At 50.9% G+C, this 16,935-nt stretch overlaps 1 protein-coding gene across 1 annotated transcript in view; it reads left to right on the plus strand.

Annotated features, from left to right (window-relative positions):
- Positions 1-268: 268 nt before the first annotated feature.
- Positions 269-16,935, plus strand: part of LOC116523391 (retinal guanylyl cyclase 1-like) — a 35,974-nt gene continuing 19,307 nt past the window's right edge. The window contains exons 1-11 of the mRNA XM_032238494.1: positions 269-1,086; positions 2,428-2,729; positions 4,752-5,106; positions 6,405-6,489; positions 6,627-6,723; positions 7,383-7,472; positions 8,361-8,441; positions 10,860-11,036; positions 12,628-12,784; positions 13,430-13,579; positions 16,603-16,751. Coding sequence (XP_032094385.1) covers positions 375-1,086; positions 2,428-2,729; positions 4,752-5,106; positions 6,405-6,489; positions 6,627-6,723; positions 7,383-7,472; positions 8,361-8,441; positions 10,860-11,036; positions 12,628-12,784; positions 13,430-13,579; positions 16,603-16,751 — 2,355 coding nt within the window. The 5' untranslated portion in view covers positions 269-374. The remainder of the gene's footprint in view (positions 1,087-2,427; positions 2,730-4,751; positions 5,107-6,404; positions 6,490-6,626; positions 6,724-7,382; positions 7,473-8,360; positions 8,442-10,859; positions 11,037-12,627; positions 12,785-13,429; positions 13,580-16,602; positions 16,752-16,935) is intronic.

Here is a 16,935-nt window from a genome sequence, read left to right on the forward strand (position 1 = left end):
CATAAAAATAGATTCCCTCTTCCACATTTTATTTTCATTGTAGTAGTTCCAGATATATCATCTTTTGGCTGTAGATTTGTATGGGAATACTTCTCTGTTTTTCCCTTCGTTTAATAGTGTCTGAGTGACCTGAGCTGTAATCTTTTATTCATATTCTCTCCTCTTTCTTTTCCTCTTTCCTTCTTCCCTTCCCTTCCTCTCTCTCTCTCTCTCTCTCTTTGGACGGTGAAGAGACACCCTTGATCAAACTGATGGCAGGAGATGGGCCCACAGATTTCTGGACTTGGTCCCTGAGGAATTGAAGTCCTGTGCCTTGTCTAATTTTTCCGTCCTTGCTTCTCCGCTCGATTGCTTGCTACGTCCACCACGACAACATGACCCAAATTTGGACGGGTTTCCTCCTTTGGCTCGCCAACCATCCGAGGTGGGCCTACGGTCGAAGGCCTCCTTGGTGGTGGTCCCTCTTCTTCTGGCCTCTGGTCCTTCGCCTTCCTCTCACCATCCACGCAACGACCTTCAAAGTTGGGGTGATAGGTCCCTGGAAGTGTGACCCCATCTACGCCCGAGCCTACCCCGACTCTGCGGCCAAGTTGGCTGTTAGCCGGATCAACAAGGACCCCACTTTAAACAAGGGACACCGGTTTGATTATGTCGTCCTTAACGAAGACTGCCAGACCTCCAAGACCCTCGTGGGCCTGCTCAGTGCAGAATATTACGCCTCTGGTTTCGTCGGTCCGGTTAATCCCACGGCCTGTCAGGTAGCGGGGATGCTGGGCAAGACTTGGAACAAGCCCGTCGTCTCCTGGGCTTGCTTGTCGGATGACGACGAGGTTGAGCGTTTTGGGACTTTCGTGCGGCCGTTGCCTCAGGCCTCCTTTGTGCTCTACACTGTACTTAAGTACTTCCAGTGGGCTCACCTGGCCATCATCACCTCTAAAGAAGACCTCTGGGTCCAAATGGGGAAAGGCCTGGCCGATTCGCTGAGGAACTTCGGCCTGCCCGTCACCGTCATGGCCACTGTGGACGATGAACCGAGTGGGGTGGAAGATGCCCTTCAGAAGATCAAGAAGGCCAACAATGTACGAGGTATGGCAGATGTTCCTCACGAGAGGTCTAACGTAAGTCTGTTAAACCCTCGGTTTGAAAAACATTGAGTGTGTCTTGGGAGAAAGGGGTATAGGCAGAGGTGATATTCAGATGGTTCAGACCAGTTCAAGCGAACCGGTTGCAGAAATTTTCAGTGGTTTGGAGAACCGGCAAATACCACCTCTGGTTGGCCTCGCCCTCGCACAATGTATGAAGTATGGTTGTAATGGGCAGATGTTCCTCACGAGAGGTCTAACGTAAGTCTGTTAAACCCTAGGTTTGAAAAATATGGAGTGTGTCTTAGGAGAAAGGGGTGTAGGCAGAGGTGAGATTCAGATGGTTCGGACCGGTTCGAGCGAACCGGTTCCAGAAATTTTGAGTGGTTCGGAGAACCGGCAAATACCACCTCTGGTTGGCCTCGCCCTTGCACAACGTACGAAGTATGGTTGTCATGGGCAGATGTTCCTCACGAGAGGTCTAACGTAAGTCTGTTAAACCCTCGGTTTGAAAAACATGGAGTGTGTCTTAGGAGAAAGGGCTGCAAACAGAGGTGGGATTCTGACAGTTCGGGTGAACCGGTAGCAGAAATTTTGAGTGGTTTAGAGAACCGGCAAATACCACCTCTGGTTGGCCCTGCCCTCCTGCCCCCATCATTCCCTGTCCTATATTCCCTTGTTTTTTTTAGCTCAGCTTATTTTGCGCGGCAGAGCAGATTTTAGCCACCGGTTCTCTGCCCATTTGCTGGGTGAACATAGCCATGGTGGGTATGGCCTACTCAGCCTCCTGCACCACCGTGGGGAAGGGGCGTTTTCACCCTCCCAAGGCTCGGAAAGGCTTTTGTCAAGCCTCTGGGAGGGTGAAAATGCTCTTCCTTGGGCCCCAGAGGCTCTCCGGAAGCCAGAAATAGGCCTGTTTCTGGACCTCCAGAACCTGTGGAAATTCCGATTTTTCGCCTTCCCATTTTTCGCCTTCCGCCCTCCCAGAACATTCAAAATGGGGCACGTGGACACTCCTGGGAGGGGTGGCCAGCCAGTCCTTGCAGCTACCGGTTCGGCAAACCAGATGTAAAATTAGCATCCAGTTTGCCTGAACCAGTCTGAACTGGCTGAATCCCAGCCCTGCATATGACTCAACCCCATGTTTATGCACCTTCAGGAGACCAAGGCGTGGTTGAACAGCCAACGTCTCAACTCTACCTCCTCCTTCATGCCTCCTCCTTCTCCTCTTCTTCATTCCTCCATCATTCCTTCTCTTTCATTCCTCTTCCTCATCCATTCTTCTCCTCTTTTTCTTCCTTCCCCTCCTCCTCTGCATCCCTCCCTCCCTCCTTCCCTTCTGCAGCGGTCATCATGTGCATGCACTCCGTCCTTTTGGGTGGGGAGGAGCAGCGCCTCCTCCTGGAGAAGGCCGAAGAGATGGTGATGACCCGAGGGAGCTACATTTTCATCCCCTACGATGTCCTGACCTACAGCCTGCCCTACCAGGGGGAGATCTACGCAGCGCTGGAGGACAACCTCAAGCTGCGCCGGGCGTACGATGCCGTGCTCACCGTCACCATTGACTCTCCAGAATATTCCTTCCGTCAGGCCTTTGAAGAGGCGCAGGAGAAGAAAGAGATTCCGGGACAACTCAACGTGGAGCAGGTGCCCAACTGACAGGGGGGGAAGGAAAGTGGGAACAGGGTTGGCGGGAATCTGGATCTTACAGGTAGTCCTCCAAGGTCCCTTCCAGCTCTATTCTGATTCTAAAATGGTGTAGGCTCTCCTTCTTGAGCAAGGGGTGGATTAGAAGACCTCTAAGGTCCCCTCCATCTCGATTCTGATTGATTGATTGACTATTACAGGGATCGGCAACCTTAAACACTCATAGAGCCACAAAGGTCCTAACCGGATGCCCCCTGTTCAATTCCGGGGCTGACCATAAGTCCGGTCCCCCATAGAGTTTCCTTCTAGCATGGCATCCATTTACCTGTCTACCTGTCCTAACCGAAAGCCCTATCAATTGTGGAGCTGACTGGCGACAGGGAGCTGCAGCAGAGGGATGAAAGAGCCACATGCAGCTCCAGAGCCGCAGGTGGCTGATGCCTGCACTATTTCAACAGAAGTAAACAAGGGAGATTTTCAGCCTGTGCAGATAGTCCACAAGCTGGCCACGCCCACCCAGTTGGCCATGCCCAGTCAGCTACCTGCCGTTTGTTCAGTTCAGTGACCATTCAAAGTTACAACGGCAGGGGAAAAAGCGACTTATGACTGTCTTCACACTTGCGATCGTTGACGTATCCCTGTGGTCACATGATCAAAATCCAGATGCTTGGCAATTGGTTCATACTTATGATGGTTGCAGTGTCCCCTTTTGCGACTTTCTGATCAGCAAAATCAATGGGGAAGACAGATTCACTTAACAACCGTGTTACTAACTTAACAACTGCATTGATTCCCTTAATAGCTGTAGGAAGAAAGGTCATACAATGGGGCAAGATTCACTTCACAGCCGTCTCGCTTAGCGACACAAATGGGGGGCTCCGTAGTAAGTCTAAAGGCTAAAACATATAATGACGGTTGCAGGAACTGGGCCTGGCTAGTCTAGTGAAGAGAAGGACCAGGGGAGACAGGAGAGCATCGTCCAATATTTGAGGGGCTGCCACAGAGAGGATGGGGGTCAAGCTATTCTCCAAAGCACCCGAAGGCCAGAGAAGGAAGAATGGATGGAAACTGACCAAGGAGAGATTCAACCTGGAAATAAGGAGAAATGTTCTAACAGTGAGAACAATCAACCCAAGGAACAGAAGTTGCCTTTGGAAGTTGTGGGAGCTTCATCACTGGAGGCTTTCAAGAAGAGACTGGACAAGGTCATCTTGTCAGAAATGGTGTAGGGTCACCTGCTTGGGTGGGTGGGTGGGGGTTCGACTAGATGACCACTAGATGACCTACAAGGTCCCCTCCAAGTTAATCTGTATAAATCTCTAACTCGAGAACTATCGGTAGCAGGGATGTCCAACTTAATTTCATTGAGGGCCACATCAGAGCTGTGGTTGACCTTGGGGTCTGGGTGGGTGTGGCCAGCTTGACACCACTCACTGGGCATAGCTGATTGGGCATGGCCAACTGGGTGGGCGTGGCCTGCTTGATGCCACTCACTGTGTGTAGCTGACTGGACATGGCCAACTGGGTGGGCATGGCCAGCTTGACGCCACTCACTGCGTGTAGCTGACTGGGCATGGCCAACTGGGTGGGCATGGCCAGCTTGATGCCACTCACTGCGCGTATCTGACTGGGCATGGTCAACTGGGTGGGCGTGGCCAGCTTGATGCCACTCACTGCGTGTAGCTGACTGGGTATGGCCAAATGGGTGGGTGTGGCCAGCTTGACACCATTCCCCAAACTGCTGGCATGTTTCCTCTTCGCATTGGGTAGACTAGGCCAAAGCAATGTGGGCCAGCTCCTTACATTTTGTAGGACCCATAGGCCTTATGTTTGACACCCCAGGTGTGTAGTCTTGGGAGTGTGCCTTCCAAACTACCTCTGAGTCCTGTGGAATGTCCAGACACAAGGTTCCCCGCTACCGAAATGGCAGTGTTGGAAACCAAACAAATCCTTCTTTGGTGTCAATGTACACAAAAGTATAATGTTCAGTCTTGGCTTAGTTCTTTTTCCTTCTCCTTTCAGGCCCATCCTTTGTTCGGCACCATTTTTAACTCCATCTACTTCCTGGCAAAGGCCGTGGAAAACACTCGGCTGTCCGGAAAGAGGGTGGTGGGAACAACCATTGCTGAGCATGCCAAGGACTTCGAGCTGGAAGGCTTTAGCCAGCCGGTGTCCGCCGACGAAAAGGGAGTCGCCGAAGTCCCATACATCGTCTTGGACACGGACGGAAGAGGCAGCCGTCTTCGCCCCGTGTACAAAGTAGACCTGTCTTCTGGCCTCCTGCGTTTCATAGGACGGGCCGTCCACTGGCCTGACAATACCAAGCCGGCTTCAGATTCCAGTTGTTGGTTCAACCGTGGCATCATTTGTACCGGGGGTAAGTGTGGAAGCGAAGTAAGATGGATTAGATCAGAGGTACGCAATGGCTCAGTGGCTAAGACCCTGAGCTTGTCGATCAGAAAGATCAGCAGTTCAGCGATTCGAATCCCTACCGCCGCGTCCTGGAGTGAGCTCCCATTACTTGTCCCAGCTTCTGCCAACCTAGCAGTTCGAAAGCTTGTAAAAAATGCAAGTAGAAAAATAGGAGCCACCTTTGGTGGGAAGGTAACAGCGTTCCGTGCGCCTTCGGCATTGAGTCATGCCGGCCACATGACCACAGAGACGTCTTCGGACAGCGCTGGCTCTTCTGCTTTGAAACGGAGGTTCACTGCCGTCTAGAGTCGGGAACGATTAGCACATATGTGCAAGGGGAACCTTACTTAGATCAGGGGTATCAAACAGGATTTCGCTGAGGGCATTGTAGTTGTTTTCCGTGGCTCATGGGCTTTGAGTTTGACACCCCTGGGGCAGATTACAGATGGCATCTGCCACCTGCTGGACTAGCTAAACTCTTTAAAAACATGTCTAGCAATTCATGGAAATGTAACCCCAAAACGGGCACATTTTATCATTTGTGGTGGAATTTGTGTCAAAGCCAAAAAAAAATTTGGGCAAAGATACACGGGTGGTTGGAAAAGATGATAGGGAAACCGAAATTGTTTTTTATTATATGCCTTTAATATTACACGTCTTAACAACAGTGAGGATCATTTTCACACAATGCTGGAAAAAATGAAGGTATATGATATGAGATGAAGAAATAGTCAAAAAGATACTAGATTGTGCAGAAATGGATAGATTGACGTTGAAAATTAAACAGGATGTGGAATACTATCAAGTTGTGGGTGCTCCATCACCGGAACTCTTTAAGACGAGATTAGAAAGCCGTTTGTCCAGAAGTGTAAGATAGGGTCCCCTACCTGATTAAGGGGTTGGACTGGACGATCTCCAAGGTCCCCTCCAGATCTTATTCTATGTAAGTTCTGTGTGATTTTCCCCCTTCCCCACGAACGTCGTTAGCCTTATCCCGTCTCTTCACAAGTAAAATCTGCCAGTTTGGGAAGATTCCTGTAAAATAGGTTTCGAGCAATAAAGTAGTTTCCAGCAACCTAGAATTAAAGAGACACTTCCTAGCAGTGAGGACAATTAACCAAGGGAACAGAAGTTGTGGGTGCCCCAACACTGGAGGGTGTTTTTTAAGAAGAAAGAGGGCACCCACTTAGTCCTATGTGGCCACAGGAAAGGTGGACCTCAGTCCAAAGAACATGAGTTTCTTCTTTCTCCTCCTCCTTCTAGGTGTGGGTGGCGGCTTTGTTTTCTTCCTCTTCCTCCTTGTCCTTCTCTTGTTCTTGTGTGGATCCGTTGTGGCTTACTATCTTCGGTGAGTTTCACGTGATTCCCTCTTACGATTCTCCCCTCCAGAAAGGCGATTGGGAGTGGCGTGGGGGACGGTGCTTCAGTTACGGGTGACCATTGTTCACCTCTGATATTTTTCATTGCTCGCCTCGCTTCTTGCAGACGCCGGTTTCTGCATGACCAGCTCTCTGAAGGACCCAACAAGATTGTCCTCACTGCCGACGACCTGACCTTCATCAACTTCCCAAGCAGTATAAAGGTAAGCCAGGTTTGACGTGATAAAAAGGAGGAGGACACAACCCCATGGAGATAGGAAAGGTGATAGTTGAGTGAAGCACTCCAAAATCAGAGGCCGGGCCGAGTGAATAGTGACTGTCTCAAATCCAATCAAGAAAAGAGGTTGGGTCAAAAGACCACTGTCACTGGTTTTGCAATGCTGGGAGAGATGGACAACTTTGGGACCATTAAGATGTAGACGTATCTACCCAAGGTTACGTCCACCCGTCTTGTTCTTTGGGAACATCAAGATGTAGAGATAACTACCCAAGATTAGGTCCATCTTTCTTCTTCTTTGGAACCATCGCAGATGTATCTACCCAAGGTTAGGTCCATCTTTCTTCTTCTTTGGGACCATCAAGACATAGATGTATCTGCCCAAGGTTAGGTCTACCTTTTTTCTTCATTGGGAACATGAAGATGTAGATGTATCTACCCAAGGTTAAGTCCACCTCTCTTGTTCTTTGGGACAATCAAGATGTAGCTGTATCTACCCAACATTAGGTCCACCTCTTTTGTTCTTTGGGAACATCAAGATGTAGAGGTATCTACCCTAGGTTAGGTCCACCTTTCAAAGGTTGCTCAATAACATTGTTTCAGAGCATTCTTTAGTTTACAGTGACCTGTCTTGTTCCTCCCTAGAAGTTGGATGACAGTCCTGGAGGAAACGGCTCGGAGAAGAAAAGTTTGAAAAATGGGGCGGAGGAGGAAAAGAACGTAGCCGTGGTGGAGGTGAAGTCATATTCCTTCCTGCATAGTCTCAAATACTTCACCCATATCCATCCATCCATCCATCCATCCATCCCTATCTATCTATCTATCTATCTATCTATCTATCTATCTATCTATCTATCTATCTATCTATCTATCTATCTATCCATCTATATCCATCTCTCTATCCATCTATCTATCTATCTATCTATCTATCTATCTATCTATCTATCTATCTATCTATCTATCTATCTATCTATCTATCTATCTATCATCTCCATCTCTCTCTCTCTCTCTCTATCTATCTATCTATCTATCTATCTATCTCCCTCCATCTCTCTTTCTCTGTCTATCATTTATCATTTCCCTCCCTCCCTCCCTACATCTCTCACTGTCTCTCTCTCTTTCTGTGTCTCTCTCTCATCTTTCTCTCATCTCTCATCTCCCTCCCTCCCTATCTCTCTCTCACTTTATCATCTATCATCTCCCTCCCTCCCCACATCTCTCTCTCCTCTATCATCTCCCTCCCTCCCTCCATCTCTCTCTCTCTATCATCTATCCTCCCTCTCCCTCCCTCCATCTCTGTCTCTCTGTCTCTCCCATCTATCTATTATCTATCATCTCCCTCCCTCCCTCCCCACATCTCTTTCTCTCTCATCTCTCATCTATCAATATCGATATCTATTTCTCTCTCTCGCCCTCCTTTCCTGCCCCCCTCTGTCTCTCATCTAATGTATGTATATGGATCTAATGTTTCTAGGAAACTGCTTGTTAGGCAGTTAGCCTAACATCAGCTAGCAGTGATGCGGGGCAGGGGGTGCCTCCTTCCTCCCGGCTTCTTTTGAGCCTTGGAGATGGTTGAGGGTCACCAAGCCTGTCCTTCTTTGTCTTCCCCTCCCCCACCTTTAGGGTGACTGGGTGTGGCTGAAGAGATTTCCCGGAGAAAAGAACCTTGAAGTCAAACCAAGCACCGAAAAAGTGTTTTGCCAGGTGAGTTCTGAAGAGCTTCCCTGGAAGGGACCTTGGAGGTCTTCTAGTCCAGCCCCCTGCTCAAGCATGTGTCAAAGTGGCTTCTTGAGCCGATCCGCTTACAGGTCATTCTCGACTTACAACACTTCATTTAGCGACAGCACCGAAAAAGTGACTTGTGACCATTTCCCGCACTTACGACCATTGCAGCATCCCCGGGGTCACGTAATCAAAATTCAGATGCTGGCCAATGGGCTCTTACGTATGACGGTTGCCGTATCCCCTTTTTGCGACTTTCTGACGAGCGAAATCGATGGCGATTTCACTTAAGAGCTTCACTACTCACTTAACAATGGCCGAGACTCACTTAACAAGAGAGGTCTTCAGATGGGTCAGAAAAATCACTTAACGACGGTCTTGCTTAGCAGCGGAAAGGTTGGGCTCGATTGCGGTCGTAAGTTGAGGACGACCTGTATTTTCACCCCGCTCTGGCGCGTCGGCTAAGACGTTTCAGCCAGGAAGTAGCAGCTCCTTCCAGGGCAGGTGTAAATTCCAGTTAAGCGGATTTATTGCTCGTGTTGATACACAAGGACCTAATCAGCTAACAGTCAAGACTAATTTGGCCCCAGATAAGAGTTAGTAGAAGTCAAGACGGCTTGAACCGCTTACGGGAATGCAATGATTCTAGGCTAATTACCCTCTGGACTCCACCTACAGCAAGGATGCTTATCTTTTTGCCATCATATGCCAAAAGTGAGGGGGGGGAGGGCGGGAGCATCATGCATGTGCACACCCACCTCCATAATTCTATGCACCCTCCCCCCATGCATGTGTGACCCCCACCCCTACACAACTCCCGCTTTTGGCACGCGATGGCACGGCGGACCCGTTTTTTGTCCACCCTGCGCTCCAGACCAGTGGTGGGTTACGACGGGGATGCCCTGATACGGGTGTACCGGTGCCTGCTGGGAGCATTCGGTACCATTCCGGTATGATGCTCCGGAGGACCCACCCGCCCGCCCATGCTCCTTACCGATATTTGAACTCTTCGGTGCTTCCACACATGCACACGGAGCGTACGGGGCCTGTGCGACGCTCCACAGAGCAGCTGGAGCATCGTGGAGGCATTGCGGAGCGTTGCAGGCGGTAAGGACACATGCGAGGACTGCGTGCATGTGCGCACATTCATGTGGTGGACGCCCGGCCTCGTTGCACTGTACCAGTTGTGCTGGGATCCGGAACCCACCACTGCTCCCTTTCTAGGAGCCTGGGGAGGGCAGAAAAGGCCATCCCTACTCCCTCGGAGGCTGAAAACAGCAGATTTGCTAACTCTTGGTCGGACCAGAAGGTCCGTTTTTTGCTCTCCCCAGGCTCCAGAGCCTTTCTAGGAACATGGGAAGGTGAAAACGGCCTCCCCGCTCCCTGGAGGCCCTCCAGAAGCTGAAAACAGCCTGTTTCCTGACTACTGGTGGGCCCAGAAGGCCCGAAAATCAGCTGGCTTGTGCACACACATGCTCCGGAGCTGAGCTCGTGTGCCATAGTTTCACCATCACGGATCTACAGGATTTAGCAATAGCAATAGCAATAGCAGTTAGACTTATATACCGCTTCATAGGGCTTTCAGCCCCCTCTAAGCGGTTTACAGAGTCAGCATATTGCCCCCGCAGTCTGGGTCCTCATTTCACCCACCTCGGAAGGATGGAAGGCTGAGTTAACCTTGAGCTGGTGAGATTAGAACCGCTGAACTGTAGATAACAGTCAGCTGTAGTGGCCTTCAGTACTGCACCCTAACCACTGCACCACCTCGGCTCTGCGGGTCCTCCCCTACACTCTGCTGCTTTTCAGCGGTGGTTCTCTGCAGGGCGTCCCAGTTTTTGAGCAGTCGGTGAAGGGGTGCAGAATTGCCCCAGTTTGGGGGCTTTGCCCCACCACTACTGTAAGTTGGGGTCCTTCTCCTCCCCGGTGGAAGGCAGCCTGGATTCCTGAAAAGGGGGAGCCTCCTCCCAAGGGATGTCATCAGTCACATTCTCCAAGGAAGCTATTTCAAGGGTTGTAGAGATCACTCCCCTCCGGCCACTGTGGGTAACCCCAGGAGATGGCCTTGACAGAGATATGTCTGGAATGTGCTTTTGTTTTTGACTGACGTGCTGTCTCGCCGCATTCGCAAGTTTGTTTTCCCACTCCACTTGCCTATGGCAACTTGAGAGCAGGCCAGGGATGCTTTGCGAGTTGACCACCAGGCCCTAAGACAGAGAGGGAGGTCTCCCACGAAGTTCATTAGAAACACGTAGGGGCAAGGACTTGACCAAAGTTCTTCAGAAGGTCTTCTGACGGAAGGAACACGGTCTTCTACAGGAAAACTTCTCTAGCCACTCCCACCATACCTGGTGTGGGAGGACTCTCACTTCTCATTTCCCTTTTGCTCTTCCCCACATTCAGCTGCGGGACCTGAGGCATGAAAACGTCAACCTGTTCGTGGGCTTCTTCCACGACGCTGGGATCCTTGCTATTGTCTCCGAGCACTGCCCGCGCGGGAGTCTCCAGGACCTTCTCCAGAACGAGGACATGAAGCTGGACTGGATGTTCAAGTCGTCCTTGCTGCTGGACCTAATCAAGGTGCCCGGGAAAGAGATCTAGCCATTTGTTCCAACCCGGATCCTCAAACGTGTCAAAACCTCTGAAGTGAACTCAAAAGATGTCCTTTATTCGGAGCGCTTGTAACCCCGGCGTTTCTCTCTCACAAGTCCGGGCTAACAAGTCCGGCTGGCCAGGAGATGAATAGTTGCCTGCCACATCTATTCATCTCCGTCTACTGCCTTTTATCCCTAGAGCTAGGGTAGGGCTTCGCTAGCAGAGGTGGCTCTTCCGTCCCGAGGACCGGCCCATAGATTTCCACTGTTCCGCCTTCGTTGCATTCGTGGGTCAGGCACCGAACCCAGCGTTCTTCATCTTCCTCATCAGCCACCTCCAGACCTGGTGGGTTGTTGACACTCCATCTGAGGGCTGACGGATGGCCCAGGCTCCGCCTCTCTCTCTCTCTCTCCCTCCCTCTCTCTCTCTCCTCCCTCCCACCAACTCCATTCCCCCCTCGGAGCTCTGAGGTCGCCTCAATGGTGGTCCTGACTCCCATGCCTCCTCCTCCTCCTATAATTCATCCGCTGACAGGCCAGAACACTATTTTGAGATCCAGTTTAGGAGAAAAAATGAGGGTGGGATGAGAATTCTTCACTGGTGTTGAGAACAGTGTTGGTGGCCTTCAAGGTTGGTAGAGACGGCGCAACTTTGGGACCATCAAGGGTGAGCCAGCTAGAGAATTTATGGATCTTTCACTCGGTACTTACTGGAGGACTTCAAGAAAGCTCTCAGTTCTTGCGTTCAACCACCATCAATCAGGGTCTGTCAACACTTGAAGCTGTCAGAGATACGAATTCAGGGCTATCATCAAGGCTTCAGATGATCAGAGATGGTTCTAAGTGGGAGAATTTGTAGGACGCACTGATTACTAAAAATCAGTTTTAGGGTGACCAGAATGTTTTATTCCCGAGACTGTAATGGTGTAGCTTCCTCATATAATTCCATCGAGCTCCCTGAGGTAGTCCTCGTTTAGCGACTGCCTCGTTCAGCGACTGTTCATAGTTACAATGGTGATGATGAAGTCACTTCACCACCAGTCACCTATATAGGCGTTCCTCCACTGACAACAGTTCATTTAGTAAACCATTCAAAGTGACGACGGCAGTGAAAAAGGGACTTACGGCCGTTTTTCACACTTACGACCATTGCAGCCTCCCCGTGGCCACGTGATCAAAGTTCACACGCTCACGTTTAGGACAGTCACAGTGTCCCGGGGTCACATGATCCCCTTTTACGACCTTCCGACAACCAGATTCACTTAATAGCCGTGTTGCTAACTTAACATTGGCAGCGATTCATTTACCAACCATGGCGAGAAAGGTCATAAAATGGGGCAAAACTCGCTTAAGGGATGTTCCTCTTAGCGACATAAATTCGGGGCTTCCTTGTGGTCCTACATCGACAATTAGCTGTAGTGACGGCCTTCAGGGCTGTGAAAAGGAAAGCTAATTGTGCTTTTGCTTCGCTTAAGGACTCAAATGGCCGGCGCTGACTGGGGTCGCTGAACAAGGACTCCCTGCATTGCGATGTGCCCAAGACCCACTCAACCTCTTCTTTTTCTCCCCCCCCCCAGGGGATGAAGTATCTGCACCATCAGAAATTCCCCCATGGACGGCTCAAGTCTCGGAATTGCGTGGTGGACGGCCGTTTCGTCCTGAAAATCACGGATCACAGATACAACGAGTTGTTGGAAACTCAGAAGGTGGACCGAGAACCGATGAAGCCTGAGGGTCAGTAGAGGAAAAATGGGAAGGAGGAGGGGATTGGATGGGCGGATCAAATGTCTCTAGGATATATCAACTTATGACAGTTTGTTTACTGACCATCACTCGTTTTTCATACCTGTGGCGGTTTACGGCATCCCCGCGGCCGCGTGGTCCAAAACTCGGCTTGTTCAACTGCTCTTATGATGATTTGTGTCCTGTCACCACTATATGTTAGTCTGTCTGCAGCTCGACGTGCAGCTAAACCTACCTATCCTCCAGTAAAACAGACCATGTGCATCGATCTGGATGCTTTATTCAAAGAACAGGATAGGGTGAAAGTGGGGAAAACAGGGATATATACAACAAGAACCAAATACAGGGTAGACAGTATTGAACTACTGCTGAACACCACAAGTCTGGCTTCCCAGCATGCACTTGGTTTGAGAATGCGGGCTGATGGGTAAAATGGGTGGGATCAGCCTCAAAACAATATACCTGGGGCATATTTGTCTCTCCGGGCACTAGATGGGGCTAGAGAGCGACCACAGTATATAAAAGTTATGTGCCGGGGCACGACAATTTGCGATGAGAAAATAGAGTAGATAGAACGACAGAGTTTGGAGGGACCTGGGAGATCATCTAGTCCAACCCCCCAATTTATTCCACCAGACCGTTTGTGGACCGCGCCAGAAATATTGAGGAATCCAGCGCTGGAACGGAAAGGCAGCTTCTGGGGAGACATTTACAGTATTTCCATCATCATTCAAGAAGTCATATGCCGCGATGCGCCTTATTGTATGCTGGACCTGAGCCCCGAAGGTACGTAGGAGGGGAGCGATGAAGAGAAGGGCCGTGGTGGGTCGTCTTCTCCTCGTCAGGCTTCAGGGACTACAAGACAGAAGACCTTGGGCCTGTCCATGTTGGTTTAGAGCAGGGGTGTCAAACGAGATTTCATTGAAGGCCAAATCGGGGTTGTGTTTGAACTCTGGGGGGCCAGGGTGGGGGTGGCCAGCTCAACATCACTCATGTCGACGACGCCTGTGTTGGCTCAAGTGCTCGGCCCAGAGGTGGTATTCAGCTGGTTCGCACCGGTTCGCCTGAATTGGTGGCAGAAATTTTGCCCAGTTCCGAGCCGAGGTGGCGCAGTGGTTAGGGTGCAGTACTGAAGGCCACTACAGCTGACTGTTATCTGCAGTTCAGCGGTTCTAATCTCACCAGCTCAAGGTTAACTCAGCCTTCCATCCTTCCGAGGTGGGTGAAATGAGGACCCAGACTGCGGGGGCAATATGCTGACTCTGTAAACCGCTTAGAGGGGGCTGAAAGCCCTATGAAGCGGTATATAAGTCTAACTGCTATTGCTATTGCTATTGCTAAATCCTGTAGATCCGTGATGGTGAAACTATGGCACACGAGCTCAGCTCCGGAGCATGTGTGTGCACAAGCCAGCTGATTTTCGGGCCTTCTGGGCCCACCAGTAGTCAGGAAACAGGCTGTTTTCAGCTTCTGGAGGGCCTCCAGGGAGCGGGGAGGCCGTTTTCACCTTCCCATGTTCCTAGAAAGGCTCTGGAGCCTGGGGAGAGCAAAAAACGGACCTTCTGGTCCGACCAAGAGTTAGCAAATCTGCTGTTTTCAGCCTCCGAGGGAGTAGGGATGGCCTTTTCTGCCCTCCCCAGGCTCCTAGAAAGGGAGCAGTGGTGGGTTCCGGATCCCAGCACAACTGGTACAGTGCAACGAGGCCGGGCATCCACCACATGAATGTGCGCACATGCACGCAGTCCTCGCATGTGTCCTTACCGCCTGCAACGCTCCGCAATGCCTCCACGATGCTCCAGCTGCTCTGTGGAGCGTCGCACAGGCCCCGTACGCTCCGTGTGCATGTGTGGAAGCACCGAAGAGTTCAAATATCGGTAAGGAGCATGGGCGGGCGGGTGGGCCCTCCGGAGCATCATACCGGAATGGTACCGAATGCTCCCAGCAGGCACCGGTACACCCGTATCAGGGCATCCCCGTCGTAACCCACCACTGGTCTGGAGCGCAGGGTGGACAAAAAACGGGTCCGCCGTGCCATCGTGTGCCAAAAGCGGGAGTTGTGTAGGGGTGGGGGTCACACATGCATGGGGGGAGGGTGCATAGAATTATGGAGGTGGGTGTGCACATGCATGATGCTCCCGCCCTCCCCCCCCTCACTTTTGGCATATGATGGCAAAAAGATAAGCATCCTTGCTGTAGGTGGAGTCCAGAGGGTAATTAGCCTAGAATCATTGCATTCCCGTAAGCGGTTCAAGCCGTCTTATTCAGCTGGTTCGCACCGGTTCGCCTGAATTGGTGGCAGAAATTTTGCCCAGTTCCGAGCCGAGGTGGCGCAGTGGTTAGGGTGCAGTAGTGCAGGCCACTTCGGCTGATGTTATCTGCAGTTCAACGGTTCTAATCTCACCGGCTCAAGGTTGACTCAGCCTTCCATCCTTCCGAGGTGGGAGAAATGAGGACCCAGACTGTGGGGGCAATATGCTGACTCTGTAAACTGCTTAGAGAGGGCTGAAAGCCCTATGAAGCGGTATATAAATCTAACTGCTATTGCTATTGCTAATTGGTAGTGATCACTGGCTGGCCACGCCCCTGAACCAGTCCCCTTGTCACCAGTTGCTCACCCCGTCCATTGGGTCACGTTTGCTTGCACTGCCTCTTTGCATACCGGCTCTCACACAGGCCGCTGAAAAGTCTTCCGGTCAGCGAAAAAGCGGCTGCCGTCGCCACCCTCTTCTTCACGCATGCGCATCCCATTGTCTTGCAAGTCCGCTTTTCCACCAATCGGAGGAGTTTTCAGCAGCCTGTGGCCAGCCGACGACCTCTTTGAGAGCCGATATGCAAACGCTTCCCAGTCACACAATTTGTGTGTTGTATTTATGATAGATGCAGTGCCCTGGGGTGACATGATCACCCTCGGTAACCTTCCCAGCCAGCTTCTGACAAGCGGATCAACTGGAGAAGCTGGATTCGCTTAATGCCCGCCTGATTCACTTAACCACTGCAGTGATTCACTTAACAAGCCAGCCCAAAAAGTAAAATCTGGCACGACACCTTCAACCAGCATCTTGCATCCATAGGAAAGGAAATTCCCGTCCCCATAATAGTCATAATTCAGGAGTGATGTGGTGGCCTGGAGGTGGCGCTCTCGCCTCGCAATCAGGAGGCTGTGAGTTCAATCCTAGGTAGAGGCAGATATTTCTCTCTCTCTGGGCACGATGAGAATAGATCTGCTGAATATAACTCCGCATTGGCAACGGGGAAGGGCATCCGGCCAGTAAACATTTTCAGCTCCATCTAGTTTGCCCAGACTTCACCCCGCAAGGGATTATGGGGTCCTTAAATGACGACGACGATGATGATCGTCATAATTCAAGGACTAGCTTGATAGAGATATTAGGTATATTTGGTTCACCGACAAATGCGCGCTCGACAAAAGCGCGCCGATGAAACCGCGCCGAGAAAACCACGAGGTCGAAATCGCGCCGACGAATGGGCGCAGAAGCGCGCCGACAAAAGCGCGCCTTCAACAAACAACTAATAACAACCTAATAACCCTAACCCTAATCCTAACCCTAACCTTAAACCTAACCCTAACCCTTACCTTAATTTAAATCGCGTTGTTGTGGCCGCGTTTATGACGTCGCGGTTTTCTCGCCGCCGTTTTGTCGGCGCGCTTTTGTCGTGCGCGCATTTGTTGGGTCACGGGTATATTTCTTCACAATTCCTAGGGTGGGACGGGTGATTTCTTTGGTGGGGGATCTCCAGATGGCGATGGACTTTGTGCCGAGGACGGATTCTTGTCTTTGTCCAAGCAGAGATCATCAAGAAGGTGGAGAAGCCCCCTCCCCTTTGCCGCCCCTCTGTCTCCATCGACCAAGCGCCGGTGGAGTGCATCCAGCTGATGAAGCAATGCTGGAGTGAACAACCGGATAGGAGACCCAACATCAATCAAGTCTTCAGTCAGGTGACGTCAGCCCAGGAATGGTGGCTAGAAGGGGAAGGAGTCGGAATGCAGACTAACAAGCATTGGGAGGGACCTTAGAGGTCTTCTAGTCCGACCCCCTGGTCAAAATACAGAATAACAAGAGTTGGAAGGGAACGTAGAGGTCTTCTAGTCCAGCCCCCTGCTCAGGCAGGAGACCCTAGAC

This window comes from Thamnophis elegans, unplaced genomic scaffold (assembly GCF_009769535.1).
Source record: "Thamnophis elegans isolate rThaEle1 unplaced genomic scaffold, rThaEle1.pri scaffold_242_arrow_ctg1, whole genome shotgun sequence".
NCBI lineage: Eukaryota > Metazoa > Chordata > Lepidosauria > Squamata > Colubridae > Thamnophis > Thamnophis elegans.